This window comes from Schistocerca serialis, chromosome 1, assembly GCF_023864345.2.
Source record: "Schistocerca serialis cubense isolate TAMUIC-IGC-003099 chromosome 1, iqSchSeri2.2, whole genome shotgun sequence".
In the NCBI taxonomy this organism is placed as follows: domain Eukaryota; kingdom Metazoa; phylum Arthropoda; class Insecta; order Orthoptera; family Acrididae; genus Schistocerca; species Schistocerca serialis.
In genome coordinates this window covers 945,840,971-945,865,537 of record NC_064638.1, presented here as the reverse complement: position 1 = coordinate 945,865,537, position 24,567 = coordinate 945,840,971, and the positions used below count along the sequence as shown (strand labels likewise).

At 40.6% G+C, this 24,567-nt stretch overlaps 1 protein-coding gene across 2 annotated transcripts in view; it reads left to right on the top strand.

Moving 5' to 3' along the window:
• LOC126412585 (3-hydroxyisobutyrate dehydrogenase, mitochondrial) overlaps window positions 1–20,549 on the top strand; it is a 69,602-nt gene extending 49,053 nt beyond the window's left edge. For both annotated transcript variants that reach the window (XM_050082251.1, XM_050082243.1), the window contains exons 6-7: window positions 15,914–16,040; window positions 20,349–20,549. In XM_050082251.1, the coding sequence (XP_049938208.1) occupies window positions 15,914–16,040; window positions 20,349–20,531 (310 nt within the window). In that variant the 3' untranslated portion in view covers window positions 20,532–20,549. The remainder of the gene's footprint in view (window positions 1–15,913; window positions 16,041–20,348) is intronic.
• The last annotated feature ends 4,018 nt before the right edge of the window (window positions 20,550–24,567 follow it).

Below are 24,567 nucleotides of genomic sequence, written 5' to 3'. Positions count from 1 at the left end.
TTGGGGATTTCATGGAGATGAACTAAGAGGTTACGAAGGTTAGGTGGACGGCGGAAAGACACTGTTGGTGGAGTGGGGAGGATTTCATGAAGGATGGATCTCATTTCAGGGCAGGATTTGAGGAAGTCGTATCCCTGCTGGAGGGCCACATTCAGAGTCTGATCCAGTCCCGGAAAGTATCCTGTCACAAGTGGGGCACTTTTGGGGTTCTTCTGTGGGAGGTTGTGGGTTTGAGGGGATCAGGAAGTGGCTCTGGTTATTTGCTTCTGTACCAGGTCAGGAAGGTAGTTGCGGGATGCGAAAGCTGTTTTCAGGTTGTTGGTGTAATGGTTCAGGGATTCTGGACTGGAGCAGATTCGTTTGCCACGAAGACCTAGGCTGTAGGGAAGGGACCGTTTGATATGGAATGGGTGGCAGCTGTCATAATGGAGGTACTGCTGCTTGTTGGTGGGTTTGATGTGGACGGACGTGTGAAGCTGGCCATTGGACAGATGGAGGTCAACGTCAAGGAAAGTGGCATGGGATTTGGAGTAGGACCAGGTGAATCTGATGGAACCAAAGGAGTTGAGGTTGGAGAGGAAATTCTGGAGTTCTTCTTCACTGTGAGTCCAGATCATGAAGATGTCATCAATAAATCTGTACCAAACTTTGGGTTTGCAGGCCTGGGTAACCAAGAAGGCTTCCTCTAAGTGACCCATGAGTAGGTTGGCGTACGAGCGGGCCATCCTGGTACCCATGGTTGTTCCCTTTAATTGTTGGTATGTCTGGCCTTCAAAAGTGAAGAAGTTGTGGGTCAGGATGAAGCTGGCTAAGGTAATGAGGAAAGAGGTTTTAGGTAGGGTGGCAGGTGATCAGCGTGAAAGGAAGTGCTCCATCGCAGCGAGTGTATATCTGTCCTTTTTTCCCCCTAAGGTAAGTCTTTCCACTCCCGGGATTGGAATGACTCCTTACCCCCTCCCTTAAAACCCACATCCTTTCGTCTTTCCCTCTCCTTCCCTCTTTCCTGATGAAGCAACCGTTTGTTGCGAAAGCTTGAATTTTGTGTGTATGTTTGTGTTTGTTTTTGTGTCTATCGACCTGCCAGCGCTTTTGTTTGGTAAGTCTCATCATCTTTGTTTTTAGATATATTTTTCCCACGTGAAATGTTTCCCTCTATTATATTCGTATCATTAATTTGAACCCAACAATTATGTTTGTTATTGTCACTGTTGCATTTCAAAATCTTTTCTGCCGTCTTATTTTCTCTTTCTATTTTTGCCAGTAGTTTCACTTTGTATTCACCTTCTCCTTTTTATCATAATCTACTATACAATTTTATCCCGCCGATATATACTCAATAATACGTAATACGTAATAATATGTAACCCACTTCCAAACCATAACAAAAAAAAAAATTCTGCTTTCAACACTACCGCTGCTATAAAATCCACCGTTTCTAGTTCACAAACAGTTCCTTTCACCTATTAAACAACCGTTTCGGCTAGTTCTAATAACTTTTGCTTTATTTGCATTTCCGTTTTTCTCACATCACTGATCATTTTTACACGCTTCCCACAGGTTTTAACGTCATTATTTCTTCGTCAGACAGTTGTTAGCCTCATTTTCATAATCTGCCACCACAAAACCACTCCTTTTAATACATTTACACGTAGTTTTTTCGAAATTTTCCAGAAATTCTCCACCCTTTAACGTGTTTTGGCGGCAGCACAACCACCTAACCTTTATGCACATCGTTGTCTACCTACACAAGTTCACCACAGGATCAACATAGCCCAGCTCTAACCAACACTTTTTCGCCTTTTTTCACACCAGATCTCCAGTTGCTTTCTAGTTCACCTTTATCTCTCCCCATATATTTTTATTTTTATTTTCATTTTCATTTCAGCTTCATGTTACACTTTCCACCTTCTAATACCATGTCACCCTCACAACACCCCCACAATGACCTCATTAAGTTTTATTTATATTCCCTCCGCAAACATGCCTTCGCCCTAGCCAGATTACACTCCCATATTTTATTTTCTCAGGCTTGTCTGACATTTGGCATTACCCCCAAAGGCCTCACACTTAAAGTTCCCATCTCTGGCTGCAACCCTTCTTTCCATCAGTCCCTATACCAGTTCCAAACTGAACAATCCATTGCCCTCACCCACCTAATCCTTCACCTACACATCAATTCAGCCAATGAACACACCCGTCAACTCCTATCCTTAATAAAAGTCCTCAATCTTTCCTCTCCCACATCCACACTGGCTGTTCAGAGCATTCTCCTACAGGCCAACCGCAAATTAGAACAGCATGCCACCCTCCACCTTAAAAACTATCCAATCTCCTGGTTTCCCACCTCCGGAAAGGCAACTCACTCACCCTTCACAACCTTTCCAGCAAACCTCAACCTCCTCTCATTGCACACAGACCCAGTCTCTCCCATCTACTCAATCTCCCACTTCCAGCTCCACTCCCCCCAAAACCTCAAAATTCCAATCAACGCAATCTGGAATCACAACACCCTAATTCAGCAGTTAACCTTTCCTCCGAACCTCTCTCCCAATCTGAAACCTCTGTCCTATCCAAAGGCCTCACCTTCAGCCCCACTCCCAGATTCAACCAAACAGCCCTCGTCAAAGATTTACTGTCCTACGCTCGTACTCTCTGCTGGAAATATCACTTTGCCACAAAGAAAACTTATCCTAATCCTACTCCTAATGATCCAACTCCCCAAGACACAATCCAAATTGAACCCTGCCTGGAACAGTTCTGTCCTCTGTCACAGTGGGACCCACCTCCTCTTCTTCAAAATCATCCTCTCCAAACCTTCCAGGAATTTCTCACTTCCAGCCTTGCCTCTCGATCCCACCTCCTCTCCTCAAAATCATCCTCTCCAAACCTTCCAGGAATTTCTCACTTACAGCCTTGCCTCTCAATCCTTAATCCTACTCCCAACATCACCACTGCTGAAGCCCAGGCTATCCATGATCTGAAGGCTGACCGATCCATCGTCATTCTTCCAGCGGACAAGGGTTCCACGACCGTGGTACTTGATCATCAGGAGTATGTGGCTAAGGGACTGTGTCAGCTTTCAGACAACACTACATACAAAGTTTGCCAAGGTAATCCCATTCCTGATGTCCAGGCGGAGCTTCAAGGAATCCTGAGAACCTTACGCCCCCTACAAAACCTTTCACCGGACTCCATCAACCTCCTGTCCCCACCGACACCCTGCACCCCTACCTTCTACCTACTTACTAAAATTCACAAACCCAATCATCCCGGCCGCCCCATTGTAGCTGGTTACCAAGCCCCCACAGAACGTATCTCTGCCTACGTAGATCAACACCTTCAACCCATTACATGCACTCTCCCATCCTTCATCAAAGACACCAACCACTTTCTCGAACACCTGGAATCCTTATCCAATCTGTTACCCCTGGAAACCATCCTTGTAACCATTGATGCCACTTCCTTATACACAAATATTCTGCACGTCCAGGGCCTCGCTTCGATGGAGCACTTCCTTTCACACTGATCACCTGCCACCCTACCTAAAACCTCTTTCCTCGTTACCTTAGCCAGCTTCATCCTGACTCACAACTTCTTCACTTTTGAAGGCCAGACATACCAACAATTAAAGGGAACAGCCATGGGTACCATGATGGCGCCCTCGTACGCCAACCTATTTATGGGTCGCCTAGAGGAAGCCTTCCTAGTTACCCAGGCCTGCCAACCCAAAGTTTGGTACAGATTTATTGATGAAATCTTCATGATCTGGACTCACAGTGAAGAAGAACTCCAGAATTTCCTCTCCAACCTCAACTCCTTTGGTTCCATCAGATTCACCTGGTCCTAGTCCAGATCCCATACCACTTTCCTTGACGTTGACCTCCATCTGTCCAATGGCCAGCTTCACACATCTGTCCACATCAAACCCACCAACAAGCAACAGTACCTCCATTCCATATCAAACGGCCCCTTCCCTACAGCCTAGGTCTTCGTGGCAAACAAATCTGCTCCAGTCCAGAATCCCAGAACCATTACACCAACAACCTGAAAACAGCTTTCGCATCCCGCAACTAGCCTCCTGACCTGGTACAGAAGCAAATAACCAGAGCCACTTCCTCATCCCCTCAAACCCACAACCTCCCACAGAAGAACCCCAGAAGTGCCGCACTTGTGACAGGATACTTTCCAGGACTGGATCAGACTCTGAATGTGGCTCTCCAGCAGGGATACGACTTCCTCAAATCCTGCCCTGAAATGAGATCCATCCTTCATGAAATCCTTCCCACTCCACCAACAGTGTCTTTCCACCATCCACCTAACCCTTGTAACCTCTTGGTACATCCCTATGAAATCCCCAAACCACCTGGCTCCTATCCTTGTAACCGCCCCCGGTGTAAAACCTGTCCCATGCACCCTCCCACCACCACCTACTCCAGTCTTGTAACCCAGAAGGTGTACACGATCAAAGGCAGAGCCACATGTGAAAGCACCCATGTGATTTACCAGCTGACCTGCCTACGCTGTGAAGCTTTTTATGTGGGCATGACCAGCAACAAACTGTCCATTCGCATGAATGGACACAGGCAGACAGTGTTTGTTGGTAATGAGGATCACCCTGTAGCTAAACATGCCTTGGTGCATGGCCAGCACATCTTGGCACAGTGTTACACTGTCTGGGTTATCTGAATAGTTCCCACTAACACCAACCTATCAGAACTCCGGAGATGGGAACTTGCCCTTCAGTATATCCTCTCTTCCCGTTACCCACCAGGCCTCAACCTCTGCTTATTTCAAGTTGCCGCCGCTCATACCTCACCTGTCATTCAACAACATCTTTGCCTCTGTACTTCCGCCTCGACTGACATCTCTGCCCAAACTCTTTGCCTTTACAAATGTCTGCTTGTGTCTGTATGTGTGCGGATGGATATGTGCGTGTGTGCGAGTGTATACTTGTCCTTTTTTCCCACTAAGTTAAGGCTTTCTGCTCCTGGGATCGGAATGACTCCTTACCCTCTTCCTTAAAACCCACATCCTTTCGTCTTTCCTTCTCCTTCCCTCTTTCCTGATGAAGCAACCGTGGGTAGCGAAAGCTTGTATTTTGTGTGTGTGTGTTTGTGTTTATTTGTGTGTCTATCAACATACCAATGGTTTGGTAAGTTACATTATATATATATACTGCTCCTTGCTTGGGATCATAAATATAAATTCAACAAAAATGAAGATGTACACCAACACCACACCAGAAACACAAAGAAATTAAGAATTCCGCAGCATAACCCACCTCAATATGAGAGAAGCAGTGCTTGCATGGCAGTAAAGTTGTAGAACACTTTTCCACCACACATCACTAATGCCAAATCGAAGGATAAGTTTAAACAGTCAATAAAAACAACTGCTATTAGAAAGTTAGAAACCCCTTCATATTCAATCAGAGAATTTCTTTCAAACGAAAGTAACTGAAGCAAACAGGCTCAGTACACTAAAAGAAAAATGTAGAAAGGTATAGAGAAAAAGAAAAAGTAAAATGTGTTAACTTCTTAACAGCATTGTTTTTTCTAAAGATTTTGTTTTTCTACAGTATTATTGCTGTTAAATTTTTTTTGTAAATGTAAACAAAACAAGATCTAGAATATGTATGTGCTATGTGACTGTATTATACCATATATGTAAAATGATGGACCCATAGCATGGAATTATTGCAATTAAGTGTTCTGTAATTTAGGTAAATAGATTATGTATCCTCATAAAATCTGTTCAGTTTACAGTATCTAAAATTTTGTAACTATGATGTTAATTTTCAGAAATGTTGTGGCTAAAATTTATTAGTTATCTTAGCAAAACTATAGTTAGAGTCAGTAAAAGTAATGTATTTTATTGGAGAACTGACAAAGCAAATATGTACTTGGACTTACTCCATAGATGTGCATCATAACCTGCCAAATAAATATGTTCAGAAAGGGACATTCAATCAAAGATGTCATAAACCAGGCAATTACCTTTGTTCAGAACTCAAATGAGGTCTGAAGTCTGTGCTGTGGGAATAATATTAAATATCACAGGTGCCTTTGACAGCCTGAAGTGGCTGACCTTATCTCACAGATGCATAAAACGGAATATCCTACCCCCTTTTTATGAGCCCAAGGGGTTATTTATAGAAATCTGTATGCAAAAAGTGTACATGGCCAACAGAAAGCATAAGGAAGTATTGTCGTCAGAGTTCAGCCTGTGGGCCCATATTCTAGGATGAGGTCAGAACCCTAGTGGAGAAAATGTGTACTGCAGCAGAAGTTGAGAACAGTGTAGCAAATGCAGGAGACTCCTACTAATTATGTGTGGGGCAACTAGAACACAATTGAAGGAAGAGGAACAAACACAATGCAGATTTTGTATGAATGTAGTGTCAGCTTCAAGTATATAAACTAAAAGTGCCTATGTGAAAATAGTTAATACATTGTTAAAAGGATGTTATCATTCAAAAGAAATCCTAGAATAAAAATAAATAATGAACCACTATATAGTGAAGTTTCTTTTCTGGTAGGGTCTGGAATTTGAACGTGATAGAAGACAACATTTTCCAGCTCTTGCAAAACAAACCAGTACTACAGCAGCTGCAGTTATGCAAAGGATTGTTAGTATAGAATAAAATAAATTTAGAATGGCTTAGTAATTAATATGGATACGCCATGAATATATCTTATCAGGCATCTGGCCCAGGTAATACAAAGGGCACAGAGAAGAAGCATATTGAACAACAGCAGCAGATGCTCATTTTACTATTCTTGGGCTCTGGCCACTGGATTACATCACACACTACAGAAGTGCAGTGTATTGGCTAATAAAAAAAGGATGAGAGAAAGTTGAAGCCATTTCAAGAGAATATACAAACAGAAAACAGGGACACATGAATAAGCTATTAACGGAGTGGCAAGGAACCTGAGAAAACATTAATACTGCTAGATGAGTGTACAAAATATTTCCTAATGTTGAGGAAAGGTTGTTAATGGAATATATTTACCCATCAAGAGGTTTGGTTCTCTTCAATATTGGACATGGTACATACCCCATCTACCTGAAAAGAAGGGAAAGTGACGTCTGCATTTGTCAGCTGATGAGAGCTCCTGAGCATATTGTCATTGAGTATAATCTACATGCAAATATCACAGATGGATAGAGAGACCTATTGAGAAATAATTGTGTTTATAATATACTTCGGGACTGAGGAGTATATGAGGTATTAAACAAAGTATATGAAAAGGCGTTACCGCATGGACTGGAATTGTGTCTGGCAAGACAGGATCCAACTACAAGAAGATACCAGGCAGCACAGCTAGCATAAGTGAAATAGCATAAAGATACCCCTAAGGTAGGAAAGAGAACATCAGTGATACTTGGGAATGACCTAGATACCACTCAAGAGGGGCTGCAACGATTAAATGGCTAAAGTTTCAGATGTTGCTATAAGCTTAAACATGCTATTTGTCTTCTTCCTCGTGGTCTCCCTTCCAAGTGTTAGGTCTGTTGGTATTTTATAGCCTCATTGAAAAGCCCTCTTGCTATCTTTTCTTCAGTCAATCTAGTGATCTTGCACTGTTGGGTTAGTAATGAAATATGGATTTTCGGATGCTCTTTGAACTTATTCATCATATATCATGTATGTTTTCTCCAGTTGTTCTGTATATAATGTGTGACGGGCTCCATTTTAAGTTCCTTCAACAAATCTTCATTGCTTTGTGATCCTGTTTGGTGTGACCAGCTGTTCATCTCAACAATTTGCTTCTGTAGCCTGTTAGTCTTTTTGCATATGTTGCCTTTATTATCCAGATTCTGCTGCCATTGCACATCACAGGTCTTGGTAAGGTGTTAATAAAACATACTCTTGGTATTCCCCTGGACCAGGGAAGGCATCATTACATTATTAGTAATTCCCATTGTTTTTGTATAACTGACACATTCTTCATCTAGGTCTGTTCCTTCAAGACAGAATAGTTTATAGCTAAATGTGTGAATGTGTTCACCCTTTCCAGAGTTTTATTTTTCAAACGGATCTTACTTTGTACTGGGTATTTTCCACAGAAGGCCATAGTTTTTGTTACTGTCTATATAATTTCTCAGTTTTAATCAGCTATACAATATAAACCATAGGTAATAAGAAGCACATAGTATGTAAAAATATTGGTAATTAACGCAAAGTAGTATATAAATTGTAAATAATAAAGTGCAGCAGGTGGCAAGATATTTGCAGCACATATGAATGCAGATAAATGGAGAAGCCATTGCAGGCCACTGTTTCAAAGGAATTTGGATATAAGTGGAAACCTGAGAGTGATATCACTTTCTGGAAGCAATCTGCAAGGGTCACGGGAAACAGAGAGCCTTCTGAGGGTGCCTCATGGCCGACACAACATGTGAGGTGATACCAAGATGTGTTAGTCCCAATAATATGCAACGCAACCATTGTGATGTGTATCACACCACAACTAATTATACGTAGAAAAGACGATATATGGTTTATAATAACTTGGTGGCAGTCTGGAAACCAACATTGAGTGTCACGTAGAACCAGAGCATGAGAAAATGCTTTGGTAAAATGAACATACTGCAAGCTGATAACTGGGTCAAATTATAGTTTTTGTTTAGAATGTTATTAATTTGAAGCTCTAGCAAAATAATCAATTTTTATTGTTGGAATGTATTTTATTATGTAATTAATGTATTTTTTCTCTTAATTTATGATTGAGATAGCAGTTGCATGGTTTATTTTTGTTTCTAGGTTGCTAATCAGAGATGTAATAGCAAATAAAAGAAGTCTTTTTTACTATTACATGGCAGCAATGTTAGAATCTCCTAATGATCTGTCTTCTGTTTTCAGCAGCACTAAATTTAATACGAAAATGTTATAAAATTTTTTGGGTTGTCCCTTCTACTATCAGGAATTTGAGTTTCATGTACATCTTGGAGACTTGACCGTTGCCAACACAACCACCACAGCTGCACCCATCACATATCCCCAGTTATCAACCTGCCAACTTGCTATTTCATCCAGTGTGTTAATTTGCAACTGTTAACATTTATTTTCAGAATGTGTGTGTGTGTGTGTGTGTGTGTGTGTGTGTGTGTGTGTGTGTGTGTGTGTGTGTGTGAGTGAGAGAGAGAGAGAGAGAGAGAGAGAGAGAGAGAGAGAGAGAGAGAGAGGGGGGGGGGGGGGGGGTCGGCATGCTGGCGCTTGGACATATTCTATTAGATATGTGCTTCTAACCCCCACCCCCATGAACCGTGGACCTTACCATTGGTGGGGAGGCTTGCGTGTCTCAGTGATAGTGATACAGATAGCCGTACCGTAGGTGCAACCACAACAGTGGGGTATCTGTTGAGAGGCCGGACAAACGTGTGGTTCCTGAAGAGGGCCAGCAGCCTTTTCAGTAGTTGTATGGGCAACAGTCTGAATGATTGACTGATCTGGCCTTGTAACACTAACCAAAACGGTCTTTCTCTGCTGGTACTGCGAACGGCTGAAAGCAAGGGGAAACTACAGCCATATTTTTTCCCGAGGGCATGGAGCTTTACTCTATGGTTAAATAACGATGGCGTCCCTTGGGTAAAATATTCCGGACGTAAAACAGTGCCCCATTTAGATCTCTGGGTGGGGACTACTCAGGAGGACATCATTATCAGGAGAAAGAAAACTGGCGTTCTAAGGATCGAAGCATGGAATGTCAGATCCCTTAATCGGGCAGGTAGATTAGAAAATTTAAAAAGGGAAATGGATAGGTTAAAATTAGATATAGTGGGAATTAGTGAAGTTCAGTGGCAGGAGGAACACAACTTCTGGTCAGGTGAATACAGGGTTATAAACACAAAATCAAATAGCTGTAATGCAGGAGTAGGTGTAATAAGGAATAAAAAAATAGGAGTGCTGGTAAGCTACTACAAACACCATGTTGTTGTTGTTGTTGTTGTTGTTGTGGTCTTCAGTCCTGAGACTGGTTTGATGCAGCTCTCCATGCTACTCTATCCTGTGCAAGCTTTTTCATCTCCCAGTACTTACTGCAACCTACATCCTTCTGAATCTGCTTAGTGTATTCATCTCTTGGTCTCCCCCTACGATTTTTACCCTCCACGCTGCCCTCCAATACTAAATTGGTGATCCCTTGATGCCTCAGAACATGTCCTACCAAACGATCCCTTCTTCTGGTCAAGTTGTGCCACAAACTTCTCTTCTCCCCAATCCTATTCAATACTTCCTCATTAGTTATGTGATCTACCCATCTAATCTTCAGCATTCTTCTGTAGCACCACATTTTGAAAGCTTCTATTCTCTTCGTGTCCAAACTATTTATCGTCCATGTTTCACTTCCATACATGGCTACACTCCATACGAATACTTTCAGAAATGACTTCCTGACACTTAAATCTATACTGGATGTTAACAAATTTCTCTTCTTGAGAAACGCTTTCCTCGCCATTGCCAGCCTACATTTTATATCCTCTCTACTTCGACCATCATCAGTTATTTTGCTCCCCAAATAGCAAAACTCCTTTACTATTTTAAGTGCCTCATTTCCTAATCTAATTCCCTCAGCATCACCCGACTTAATTAGACTACATTCCATTATCCTTGTTTTGCTTTTGTTGATGTTCATCTTATATCCTCCTTTCAAGACACTGTCCATTCCATTCAACTGCTCTTCCAAGTCCTTTGCTGTCTCTGACAGAATTACAATGTCATCGGCGAACCTCAAAGTTTTTATTTCTTCTCCATGAATTTTAATACCCACTCCGAATTTTTCTTTTGTTTCCTTTACTGCTTGCTCAATATACAGATTGAACAACATCGGGGACAGGCTACAACCCTGTCATACTCCCTTCCCAACCACTGCTTCCCTTTCATGTCCCTCGACTCTTATAACTGCCATCTGGTTTCTGTACAAATTGTAAATAGCCTTTCGCTCCCCGTATTTTACCCCTGCCACCTTTAGAATTTGAAAGAGAGTATTCCAGTCAACATTGTCAAAAGCTTTCTCTAAGTCTACAAATGCTAGAAACGTAGGTTTGCCTTTCCTTAATCTTTCTTCTAAGATAAGTCGTAAGGTCAGTATTGCCTCACGTGTTCCAGTGTTTCTACGGAATCCAAACTGATCTTCCCCGAGGTTGGCTTCTACTTGTTTTTCCATTCGTCTGTAAAGAATTCGTGTTAGTATTTTGCAGCTGTGACTTATTAAGCTGATCGTTCGGTAATTTTCACATCTGTCAACACCTGCTTTCTTTGGGATTGGAATTATTACATTCTTCTTGAAGTCTGAGGGTATTTCGCCTGTTTCATACATCTTGCTCACCAGATGGTAGAGTTTTGTCAGGACTTGCTCTCCCACGGCCGTCAGTAGTTCCAATGGAATATTGTCTACTCCCGGGGCCTTGTTTCGACTCAGGTCTTTCAGTGCTCTGACAAACTCTTCACGCAGTATCGTATCTCCCATTTCATCTTCATCTACATCCTCTTCCATTTCCATAATATTGTCCTCAAGTACATCGCCCTTGTATAGACCCTCTATATACTCCTTCCACCTTTCTGCTTTCCCTTCTTTGCTTAGAACTGGGTTTCCATCTGAGCTCTTGATATTCATACAAGTCATTCTCTTATCTCCAAAGGTCTCTTTAATTTTCCTGTAGGCGGTATCTATCTTACCCCTAGTGAGATAGGCCTCTACATCCTTACATTTGTCCTCTAGCCATCCCTGCTTAGCCATTTTGCACTTCCCGTCGATATCATTTTTGAGACGTTTGTATTCCTTTTTGCCTGTTTCACTTACTGCATTTTTATATTTTCTCCTTTCATCAATTAAATTCAATATTTCTTCTGTTACCCAAGGATTTCTACTAGCCCTCGTCTTTTTACCTACTTGATCGTCTGCTGCCTTCACTACTTCATCCCTCAAAGCTACCCATTCTTCTTCTACTGTATTTCTTTCCCCCATTCCTGTCAATTGCTCCCTTATGATCTCCCTGAATCTCTGTACAACCTCTGGTTCTTTTAGTTTATCCAGGTCCCATTTCCTTAAATTCCCACCTTTTTGCAGTTTCTTCAGTTTTAATCTACAGGTCATAACCAATAGATTGTGGTCAGAGTCCACATCTGCCCCTGGAAATGTCTTACAATTTAAAACCTGGTTCCTAAATCTCTGTCTTACCATTATATAATCTATCTGATACCTTTTAGTATCTCCAGGGTTCTTCCATGTATACAACCTTCTTTCATGATTCTTAAACCAAGTGTTAGTTATGATTATGTTGTGCTCTGTGCAAAATTCTACCAGGCGGCTTCCTCTATCATTTCTGTCCCCCAATCCATATTCACCTACTATGTTTCCTTCTCTCCCTTTTCCTACACTCGAATTCCAGTCACCCATGACTATTAAATTTTCGTCTCCCTTCACAATCTGAATAATTTCTTTTATTTCATCATACATTTCTTCAATTTCTTCGTCATCTGCAGAGCTAGTTGGCATATAAACTTGTACTACTGTAGTAGGCGTGGGCTTCGTATCTATCTTGGCCACAATAATGCGTTCACTATGCTGTTTGTAGTAGCTTACCCGCATTCCTATTTTCGTATTCATTATTAAACCTACTCCTGCATTACCCCTATTTGATTTTGTGTTTATATCCCTGTAGTCACCTGACCAGAAGTCTTGTTCCTCCTGCCACCGAACTTCACTAATTCCCACTATATCTAACTTCAACCTATCCATTTCCCTTTTTAAATTTTCTAACCTACCTGCCCGATTAAGGGATCTGACATTCCACGCTCCGATCCGTAGAACGCCAGTTTTCTTTCTCCTGATAACGACATCCTCTTGAGTAGTCCCCGCCCGGAGATCCGAATAGGGGACTATTTTACCTCCGGAATATTTTACCCAAGAGGACGCCATCATCATGTAATCATACAGTAAAGCTGCATGCCCTCGGGAAAAATTACGGCTGTAGTTTCCCCTTGCTTTCAGCCGTTCGCAGTACCAGCACAGCAAGGCCGTTTTGGTTATTGTTGCAAGGCCAGATCAGTCAATCATCCAGACTGTTGCCCATGCAACTACTGAAAAGGCTGCTGCCCCTCTTCAGGAACCACACGTTTGTCTGGCCTCTCAACAGATACCCCTCCATTGTGGTTGCACCTACGGTACGGCTATCTGTATCGCTGAGGCACGCAAGCCTCCCCACCAACGGGAAGGTCCATGGTTCATGGGGGGGACAAACACCATAGTGAATGCATTATTGTGGCCAAGATAGACACAAAGCCCATGCCTACCACAGTAGTACAAGTTTTATGCCAACTAGCTCCACAAATGATGAAGAGAGTGTTGAAATGTATGATGAGATAAAAGAAATTATTCAGGTAGTGAAGGGAGACGAAAATTTAATAGTCATGGGTGACTGGAATTCAATAGTAGGAAAAGGAAGAGAAGGAAACATAGTAGGTGAATATGGAATGGGGGTAAGAAATGAAAGAGAAAGCTGCCTGGTAGAATTTTCACCAAGCATAACTTAATCATAGCTAACACTTGGTTCAAGAATCATAAAAGGAGGTCGTATACATGGAAGAGGCCTGGAGATACTCGAAGGTTTCACATAGACTATACAATGGTAAGACAGAGATTTAGGAACCAGGTTTTAAACTGTAAGACATTTCCAGGGGCAGATGTGGACTCTGACCACAATCTATTGATTATGAACTGTAGATTGAAACTAAAGAAACTGCAAAAGGGTGGGAATTTAGGGAGATGGGATCTGGATAAACTGACAGAACCAGAGGTTGTACAGAATATTAGGGAATGATTGACAGGAATGGGGGAAAGAAATGCAGTAGAAGAAGAATGGGTAGCTGTGAGGGATGAAGTAGTGCAGACAGCAGAGGATCAAGTAGGTAAAAAGACGAGGGATAGTAGAAATCCTGGGGTAATGGAAGATATATTGAAATTAATTGATGAAAGGAGAAAATATAAAAATGCAGTAAATGAAGCAGACAAAAAGGAATACAAATGTCTCAAAAACGTGATCAACAGGAAGTGCAAAATGGCTAAGCAGGGGTGGCTGGAGGACAAATGTAAGGATGTAGAGGCTTATCTCACTAGGGACATGATAGATACTGCCTACAGGAAAATTAAAGATACCTTTGGAGAAAAGAGAGCCACTTGTATGAATATAAAGAGCTCAGATGGAAACCCAGTTCTAAGCAAAGAAGGGAAAGCAGAAAGGTGGAAGGAGTATATAGAGGGTCTGTACAATGGTGATGTACTTGAGGACAATATTATGGAAATGGAAGAGGATGTAGATGAAGATGAAATAATAGATATGATACTGTGTGAAGAGAGTGACAGAGCACTGAAAAACCTGAGTCAAAACAAGGCCCCGGGAGTAGACAACATTCCATTAGAACTACTGACAGCCTTGGGAGAGCCAGTCCTGACAAAACTTACCATCTGGTGAGCAAGATGTATGAAACAGGCGAAATACCCTCAGACTTCAAGAAGAATATAATAATTCCAATCCCAAAGAAACCATGAGTTGACAGATGTGAAAATTACCAAACTATCAGTTTAATAAGTCACAGTTGCAAAATACTAACGCGAATTCTTTACAGACGAATGGAAAAACTGGTAGAAGCCAACCTTGGGGAAGATCAGTTTGGATTCTGTAGAAATGTTGGAACACATGAGGCAATACTGACCCTACAACTTCTCTTAGGAAATAGATTAAGGAAAGACAAACCTACATTTCTAGCATTTGTAGACTTAGAGAAAGCTTTTGACAATGTTGACTGGAATACTCTCTTTCAAATTCTGAAGGTGGCAGGGTTATAATACAGGGTGCGAAAGGCTATTTACAATTTGTACAGCAACTAGATGGCAGTCATAAGAGTCAAGGGGCATGAAAGGGAAGGACTGGTTGGGAAGGGAGTGAGACGGGGTTGTAGCCTATCCCCGATGTTATTCAATCTGTATATTGAGCAAGCAGTAAAGGAAACAAAAGAAAAATTTGGAGTAGGAATTAAAATCCATGGAGAAGAAATAAAAACTTTGAGGTTCGCCGATGACATTGTAATTTTTGCAGAGACAGCAAAGGACCTGGAAGAGCAGCTGAACGGAATGGACAGTGTCTTGAAAGGAGTGTTATATGAACATCAACAAAAGCAAAATGGGGATAATGGAATGTAGTTGAATTAAATCGGGTGATGCCGAGGGAATTAGATTCGGAAATGAGATGCTTAAAGTAGTAAATGAGTTTTGCTATTTGGGGAGCAAAATAACTGATGACAGTTGAAGTAGAGAGGATATAAAATGTAGACTGGCAATGGCAAGGAAAGCGTTTCTGAAGAAGAGAAATTTGTTGACATCGAGTATAGATTTAAGTGTCAAGAATTTGTTTCCGAAAGTATTTTTATGGAGTGTGGCCATGTATGGAAGTGAAACATGGATGATAAATAGTTTGGACAAGAAGAGAATAGAAGCTTTCGAAATGTGGTGCTACAGAAGAATGCTGAAGGTTAGATGGGTAGATCAAGGAGGTGTTGAATAGAATTAGGGAGAAGAGAAATTTGTGCCACACCTTGACTAGAAGAAGGGATATGTTGGTAGGACATGTTCTGAGGCATCAAGGGACCACTAACTTAGTATTTGAGGGCAGCATGGAGGTTAAAAATCATAGAGGGAGACCAAGAGATGAATACACTAAGCAGATTCAGAAGGATGTAGGTTGCAGTAGGTACTGGGAGATGAAGAAGCTTGCACAGGATAGAGTAGCATGGAGAGCTGCAGCAAACCAGTCTCTGGACTGAAGACCACAACAACAACAATGTGTTTCTAAATTTAGTTTTTAACTTATATATCTTAGCATATACACTTTTTCTTTATTTCTTTTGCAGGCTGGGCCTGAAACCAAATGTCCTTATGGAAATCTTCAACACAAGCTCTGGACGTTGCTGGTCATCAGAACAATATAATCCTGTTCCAGGAACAATCAGCAATGTACCAAGTGCCAATAACTATGAGGTATTTATAGTCAAGTGATTTCAAGATAGTCTGCTATTGGAATTGTAAAATTCATATATTCAGTGTTCTGATAAGTTATATAGTGTAATTTCACAGGGTAGACCACAAATATTATGTGTTTAACTAAGAGGCAACAAGCCAGTGTATAATAATTTTTACTTTGTTAACCTTTTTTGTTGCAATTACAAGATTACATTTATGTTGGTGTGCCTGTACACCATATGAATGCAGGTTGTAGTGGACAAATATTTGTATTCAAATGAACTTATAACCTGAGATTTATTGTCTGTTGATTGTTATCTGAAAAGAGTATTTCCAACTCTCTCTCTCATTGCAATGACTTATTCATATTGAGACCAAAGTAAGTACAATGCTGGCTGGAAGGAAGTCAGTGTCGTGGTCTGTTGGGGATAATAAAAGGTATAATGTGTAACAGTCTTTCTGTTGTGCCTGTCTGCAGCTCAGCAGGTCATTCAGAGGATATATGTAGTGTTGACCATGTTTCAGACAGGGCAATTGCATGAGACTTTAGGTGAGTTAAGAGAAGCCTCAGATCATTCTAATGCACAGATGTGGATTGAATATCACAAAGTGTGCTAAGTAATAGCTTGTGGGTGACTTACTGTAGGCAGTTTTGTGTGTCCACCACTATAGTAATTGTGAGTTTAAAAAATGCAGAACGCTTGGACTTAATGGGACATAAGTGTGCTAACAGCACTGGAAATCATAAGTAACACCGAACAGTAATTTCACCCCAAGAAATTTTTGCTACTAAAGTTGATTTGAATCTGAAAAACAAGAGAAAAAAATGACAAAATGTAACATAGTAACATATTATAACACATTTATTACATATATAAAAAGAAACATTTATTACAGGCCACTGAAGATGCTTCACAAACAAAAGAAGCAAAACATATTTGGCAATAAACAAACTGCCTTTCATTTAGTTGCATAGACAGAACCTCTATGAATAACTGTGACTTGTGCTATTTTTATTTTATTTATTTATTTATTTATTTTTATTTTTTTTGTCAGAATTTACAAGAAAAGTGTAATAAAACATTATGTCATTTATCATTTCACAATTGCGTAGCAGATAAATGAGCTATTGTGTAGATTTTACTCACTATGCAAGTAAATTTAAATCTCATACTCTGTGAAAAATTTGTAAATTTCTATGGCTTCATTCAAGCTCAAACGTTCAGATACTTTCAGTAAATATTTGAACTCTTTGCATTATTTTATTGGTTAGTAAGAAATAGTACCACCAAGTTTCAGCTTTCCATCAGTCATCATTATACTTACTTTGGTCTCAATATGAATAAGTCGTTGTAATGAGAGAGACGGAAATACTCTTTTCAGATAACAATCAACTGACAAGGCTCCTACAGTCAGCACATTTGTTGTTCTATGTGCCTTGACATTTCGCCAAAGTTCTCCTGTTGGCAAATAATATCTTCTGTCCTGTTTGACATAGTTACTAATATTATAAATGTGAAACTAACTCTGTCTGTCTTTATGTCGTCTTTTCACAGGAGAACCACTGAATCAAATGTTATGAAATTTGATATGGAGATAGCTTGAATCCTGAGAAAGAACATAGGCTATTTACAAAAAAAAGTTAAATCAATAGGCAAAGGTGCTAAAAGTCAATAATAGTGAATCAAGCAGCGAAATATTTGTCGGCAGTGCACTCTTTTACAATATGTTGCTCAGGCAATAAGAGTTATGTCAAATTTGGAAATACAAAACTGTAGATCTTAAAGGATGTACACAAAAGTCCATGAGAACATATGCTTAGCTTTTAGGGTTCACTCATAATGATTTTTGTCTTTTTATTGCACTTGGTGCAGCAAATCTAACAGACATCAGAAAAGTGGTGATTGTGCGTGAACTGTAAAAGCTGACATGGATTCTTGCAAAATTTTCTGTAGAGGTTTCTGACTTCTATATTATAGTAAGACATCAAATTATGTACCACATATTGAATGGGCAGCGTGTTGCTGCTACCAAACACTTTACTTTATGTAGCAGGTTATCTTTAAATGGCTAAACAAAATTTCATCTCACATATGTCATGACAATTCTGATTGAACTAACCTTCAAATAAATTCAAAATCTGCATTGAAATTGAGGCATTGGAGTTGGTGCTGTGATGCCATAGCATACAAAGACTTGTTGTTGTTATGGTCTTCAGTCCTGAGACTGGTTTGATGCAGCTCTCCATGCTACTCTATCCTGTGCAAGCTTCTTCATCTCCCAGTACTTACTGCAACGTACATCCTTCTGAATCTGCTTAATGTATTCATCTCTTGGTCTCCCTCTATGATTTTTACGCTCCAAGCTGCCCTCCAATGCTAAATTTTTGATCCCTTGATGCCTCAGAACATCCCCTACCAACCGGCCCCTTCTTCTTGTCAAGTTGTGCCACAAACTCCTCTTCTCCACAGTTCTATTCAATACCTCCTCATTAGTTATGTGATCTACCCATCTAATCTTCAGCATTCTTCTGTAGCACCACATTTCGAAAGCTTCTATTCTCTTCTTGTCCAAACTATTTATCATCCACGTTTCACTTCCATACATGGCTACACTCCGTGCAAATACTTTCAGAAACAACTTCCTGACATTAAAATCTATACTCGATGTTAACAAATTTTTCTTCTTCAGAAACGCTTTCCTTGCCATTGCCAGTCTACATTTTATATCCTCTCTACTTCGACCATCATCAGTTATTTTGCTCCCCAAATAGCGAAACTCCTTTACTACTTTAAGTGTCTCTAATTCCCTCACCATCACCCGACTTAATTTGACTACATTCCATTATCCTCGTTTTGCTTTTGTTGATGTTCAACTTATATCCACCTTTCAAGACACTGTCCATTCCATTCAACTGCTCTTCCAAGTCCTTTGCTGTCTCTGACAGAATTACAATGTCATCGGCGAACCTCAACGTTTTTATTTCTTTTCCATGGACTTTAATACCTACTCCGAATTTTTCTTTTGTTTCCTTTACTGCTTGCTCAATATACAGATTGAATAATATCAGGGATGGGCTGTCTCACTCCCTTCCCTTTCGCGCACACACACACATATCCATCCACACATATACAGACACAAGCAGACATATTTAAAGATGTCTGCTTGTGTCTGTATATGTGTGGATGGATATGTGTGTGTGTGCGAGTGTATACTTGTCCTTTTTCCCCCCCTAAGGTAAGTCTCTCCACTCCCGGGATTGGAATGACTCCTCACCCTCTCCCTTAAAACCCACTTCCTTTCGTCTTTCCCTCTCCTTCCCTCTTTCCTGACGAAGCAACCGTTTGTTGCGAAAGCTAGAATTTTGTGTGTATGTTTGTGTTTGTTTGTGTGTCTATCGACCTGCCAGCGCTTTCGTTCGGTAAGTCACATCATCTATTTATATGTGTATATAATGTGTGTGTGTGTGTGTGTGTGTGTGTGTGTGTGTGTGTGTGTGTGTGTGTCTTCATTTTTAAAATTAGATACAGAAAGCCTATAAGGACATGTTCATGCTTCTAATGCTTGTGCCTCCCTCACTGTCACACGCACAAAAAAAAAAAAAAAAAAAAAAAAAAAAACTGTATTTGCCTCTGACAAGGGGTGGGGACCCACACCAAATACAGTTGTCATAATTCTTGCACACCTGATGACTTTCTTATGTATGATCCCTTAAGGAAAAAGATATGAGAACAGAGAAACAATATTTGGGCTAAGAAGGCGGTGTTGATATAGTGATTAGAGTAGGGATGGTGGGGGAATGCTAAGGATAAGATGCTATTTGTAGTGGATCATACAGTTGAGAGCAAAAATAAGGGAATGATTTCAGGGCTGATGCTTGCAGTTGTGAAAAGTAAACTTATCAGCATACAAAGTAACAATTTAATTAAAATGTGTGCTATGTTGGCTGTGGTTGTAATTCTCATAATTAGACATTAAAAACAGAGCCAATCATAAAGATGTGTGAGTAACATATTCAAGGAAATGAGTAAGCCACAGTGCTGTAACTATAGAGGCAGCAGGAAGAAGTAAAGTGACAGCTTTAGTTCAACGAAATATAGCAAAGACAAAAACAGGTTTCTCAAATATAAAATAATAGCTTCATTATCAACATTATTAAACCCTAATCTTCTCTCCTTCCTTTTGTGTAAACTTTTAGTTCACTGTGCAATTTATCATTGTGCAACATATGCACAATTACTGTAAAAATAGAGTAATAAGGCTTGTGGTAGTAACTAAAGCTGTGATATTATTGTGTTAAATTATACTTTTTCCCTGTTGTTGCAGGGTGGTTTTGGCACACATCTTATGGCAAAGGATCTTGGTATTGCACAAGAAGCATCAACAAAAAATCAAGTTCCTACTCCCTTAGGTTCATTAGCACACCAGATTTATCGCATTTTAGTTGCACAAGGATATGGAAAGAAAGATTTTTCTGTTATATATAAGTTTCTGAGTGAAGCGAAATAAATCTGCAATTGTGTGATATGTCATTCATAGCTTCCTATGCAAATGGCTATATAAATGTATTACATTAAGAAATGTCAAAATCGACTTTGTATTGAAGATGGAGGTATGTGATTTATGTTAGCACAGTTATCAGCACAGTTTTTAGTAGCAAAGCGCTTTTGTATACACCAGGACTACTTCCTTAAATATTATTTGAGACCATGTGTTTTACAATTTGTATCCTGGAATTATGTCTGCAATTAGCACCTTTCTCCCATGCAGTTGTAATGTGTACTAAGGCTTCAGTTCCTTTTTCAACATTTTCTGAAATACAATACTTTCTGTCCCCATCCATTAACTAGCCAACAGCCTACCTGATCATGTACTATCCTGAGGCTTCACCTCCTATCTGTCTTACATCAGACACATTTAAAACTAATAAAGGACACTGAATGCAACTCAGACAAGCAAGCACACGTTACGCACACATGACCATCATCTCCGGCAGCTCGGTCATTCTGGTCCGAGCTGTTGGAGGTGATGGTCATGTGTGCATTAGTTGTTCTTGCTTGTGTGAATGAATGTGTGTATGTTTCTTTTTTTGACAAAGGCTGTGGCCGAAAGCTAATGTGAAAGTGACTTTTAATTGTGCCTGTCTGCAACTTAATGTGTCATCTTTACAGTAAGTAGCAATCTGTCTTTTCCTCGTGTTGTAGATATTCGTACATGGAATTGATTTGATATCAATTGTATACAGGAAAGGGCAGCACATATGGTCACATAATTTGTCTGACCAATGGATGAGTGTTGCAAAATTGTGAAAAATCTGAATGAACTGACACTTGAAGAAAGATGCCAGCTCTCCCACAAAAGCCTGCGTACTGCTACATTGCCATCTGTTAACCAGTAATTGGTAATAATGTAATCCACATGTGAATGGCACAGGAAGAGCCCTAATACAGGTGCAGTTGTAATTATTTCCTTCCATGCATTTCATAGTTGTTTGGAGGGCGTTCATCTAGATGTAGATTAACTACATGAAATAAAATGTCGTTCGCCTCACTATGCAATATGGATTTAGTATTTGATTGTAGAGGTCAGGGTTGAATGGCGTCTGTAGTGGGTGGTGGAACTGGGCTGCTAGTGGTCAGGAATGCCTTCAGCTATCCACCTTGAGAGTCGTTGCAGCAATGTGGTGAATAGGTACCAGATGGATGTCCAACATCCAATCATAAAAACAGTAATTTCATATACTACTATATCTCGTGTCAGAATATATCAATCAGGGTGGTTATAAGAAGCAGTCAGCGACCCCAGAGCAAATGCTACTCTCAGACAGTGAAGCACGCATAGGTCAGCAAGTGGCCTCCTGTCACCCACATGCGTCACTGCCGTGTCCAGCAGGCAGATGGTGGTCAGCACTCCAGTAGTATAGTACCACACCAGCCTGTGAAGGGTATTGGTGTGGGGAGTACATACCAAATATTCGTACATGAGCTCCTGTACCACTTTCGACATTCATAGTGATAAACTCCTTGAACGCTACAGTTAAACCAAAACTATTTATTGCACAGAAACTTATTCTTGATCACGAATGAATAAGAGCATATACATTTTTCATCTCCTTTGCTCTTAGTGTTCTGGCTAATGTCTTTAACTTCCAAACATAGACCATTTTGGCTGAAAAATTAGCCGCAATAACCACTTGCCAACTGCCTGCACTTGTCTCCAGATGAAGCCAAAGACCCCCAGAAAGACAAAGATACCTTACATTCTCCCCACTCAATCCTTTTTTGAATTTGGAAAATACAAAGTAGAAAAATGCACTTCAGGTCACGAAAACTGAAATCACACAAACTAACATGATATTACTGATATAACCTGCAATTATGCACTATTATTATAATACGAGGGCCGTTCAGAAAGTAACCTCCGGTTGATTTAAAAAAATACACCAAGTTAAATAAAAATATTTTAATATATACATCTTACAACTACATCTTTGCACTATTTTTCTACATAGTCTCCATAGCGATTGAGGCACTTATCGTATCTCTTCACAAGCTTTGAAATTCCTTCTGCATAAAAATCACCCACTTGTGCCTGGAGCCAGCCTGTGACCGCATCTTTGAGCTCTTCGTCGTCATCAAACCGCTGTGACCCGAGCCATTTCTTCAAATGCATGAAGAGGTGATAATCACTTGGCGCCAGGTCTGGGCTGTAAGGTGGATGGTTGATAACGTCCCACTTGAAGGACTCAAGAAGGGCCGTTGTTCTGCGAGCAGAGTGAGGACGGGCGTTATCGCGCAAAAAAACGATACCGGAAGTCAGCATACCACGGCGTTTGTTCTGTATAGCCCGTCGTAACTTTTTTATTGTTTCACAGTACACGTCTTGATTAATGGTCGTACCACGTTCCATGAATTTAACCAACAACACCCCTTTGGCATCCCAAAACACCGTTGCCATCAGTTTTCTGGCAGAAAAATCTTGCGAGGCTTTTCTTGGTTTGGTAGGCGAATTTGAATGTGCCCACATCTTTGATTGTTCTTTTGTCTCAGGGTTCACGTACTTAATCCAGGTTTCGTCACCGGTCACGATTCTGTTTAACAATGGTTCTCCTTCGTCCTCATAACGTGACAGAAAGTCTAATGCAGAGGCCATTCTTTGAGTTTTGTGGTGGTCGGTAAGAATTTTGGGCACCCATGGTGCACAGAACTTACGGTAACCCAATCTTGCTGTCACTATCTCGTACAAGAGAGTCTTAGAAATCTGTGGAAAACCAGTAGACAACTCCGACATTGAGAAACGTCGATTTTCACGAACTTTTGCATCAACTGTCTGAACGAGTTCGTCAGTCACCAATGATGGTCTACCACTCCTCTCTTCATCATGAACGTTTTCTCGTCCACTTTTAAATAAACGTACCCATTCACGGACAACTCCTTCACTCATAACTCTTGGTACGTACACGGCACAAAGTTCACGATGAATAGCTGCTGCAGAGTATCCTTTGGCTGTAAAAAACCTTATGACAGCACGCACTTCACATTTGGCGAGGTTTTCTATTGCAGCACACATTTCAAACTGCCACAAAAACTAAACTAGCGCAGGTACGACGTTCACTCGACCACGGCTTGATGCCGACTGACCTGTTGAGTGCGTGAACGCACAGATGGCGTCGCTACTCCCCCCACAACCCGCACTGTGACCAATCGGAGGTTACTTTCTGAACCGCCCTTGTATTATTGGCAATCGCATATATGCATGCATCAAATAGATCCAATCTATGAGCAAAATTCAGTGTCCCGTCATTTAAACATAGCAGTGTCGAATAACAAGATTAACCACTACACAAGGCGACCTGACATGAAACTTCAGTCCAATAATTCAATTCTACAAATATTCAGTTCATTGTATTGAAAGTATTAAAGTACTATATTTTTGCAGTTGCATCATATTGAATCTGAGTCACCATTAGGTTTTCATTTTCACATGCTCTACATTCTAATTGTCTGCTGAAAAAAATAGAAGTGATATCAACAAAACATGAAATTAAATGCACACACACACACACAGAAGCACTCTGATATGTTGGTGTGATGATATATATCTCGTGGGCTGTTGTGGCAAGGCAGGTTGCAGATTTCATATCCTTGCTACAGCATGTGTGGTTTTGTTCACAAACATCAGCAGCTGGCTTAGTGTAAACAGTCAGAGGCCAGTGTTCTCTACCTAGCCAGGTGTAGTCACGGTGCCTGGATGATTCCAGCTGTGTGACTGGGGGTGAGACCTCAGGTATATGCACAGAGTCAAGCCCAGATGCCTCCACATTGCTGCTGTGTGGGATGAACAGAGTCATCCTGCACCTGTGCAGTGTTGGTGTTTGGACTGGGCTCAGCTCTCTGTTTTGTAGAAGGGAAGCTTTACCTGGTGCAGACTGTTACTTGTCATTGCCACCACTGTTGCCATTCACTCTTGTCATGTTGAATACATGAAGTAAAAACAAATTGTGCCTAAGCATCTGCTAGAAGTTTAACCACTTAACCTACACTTT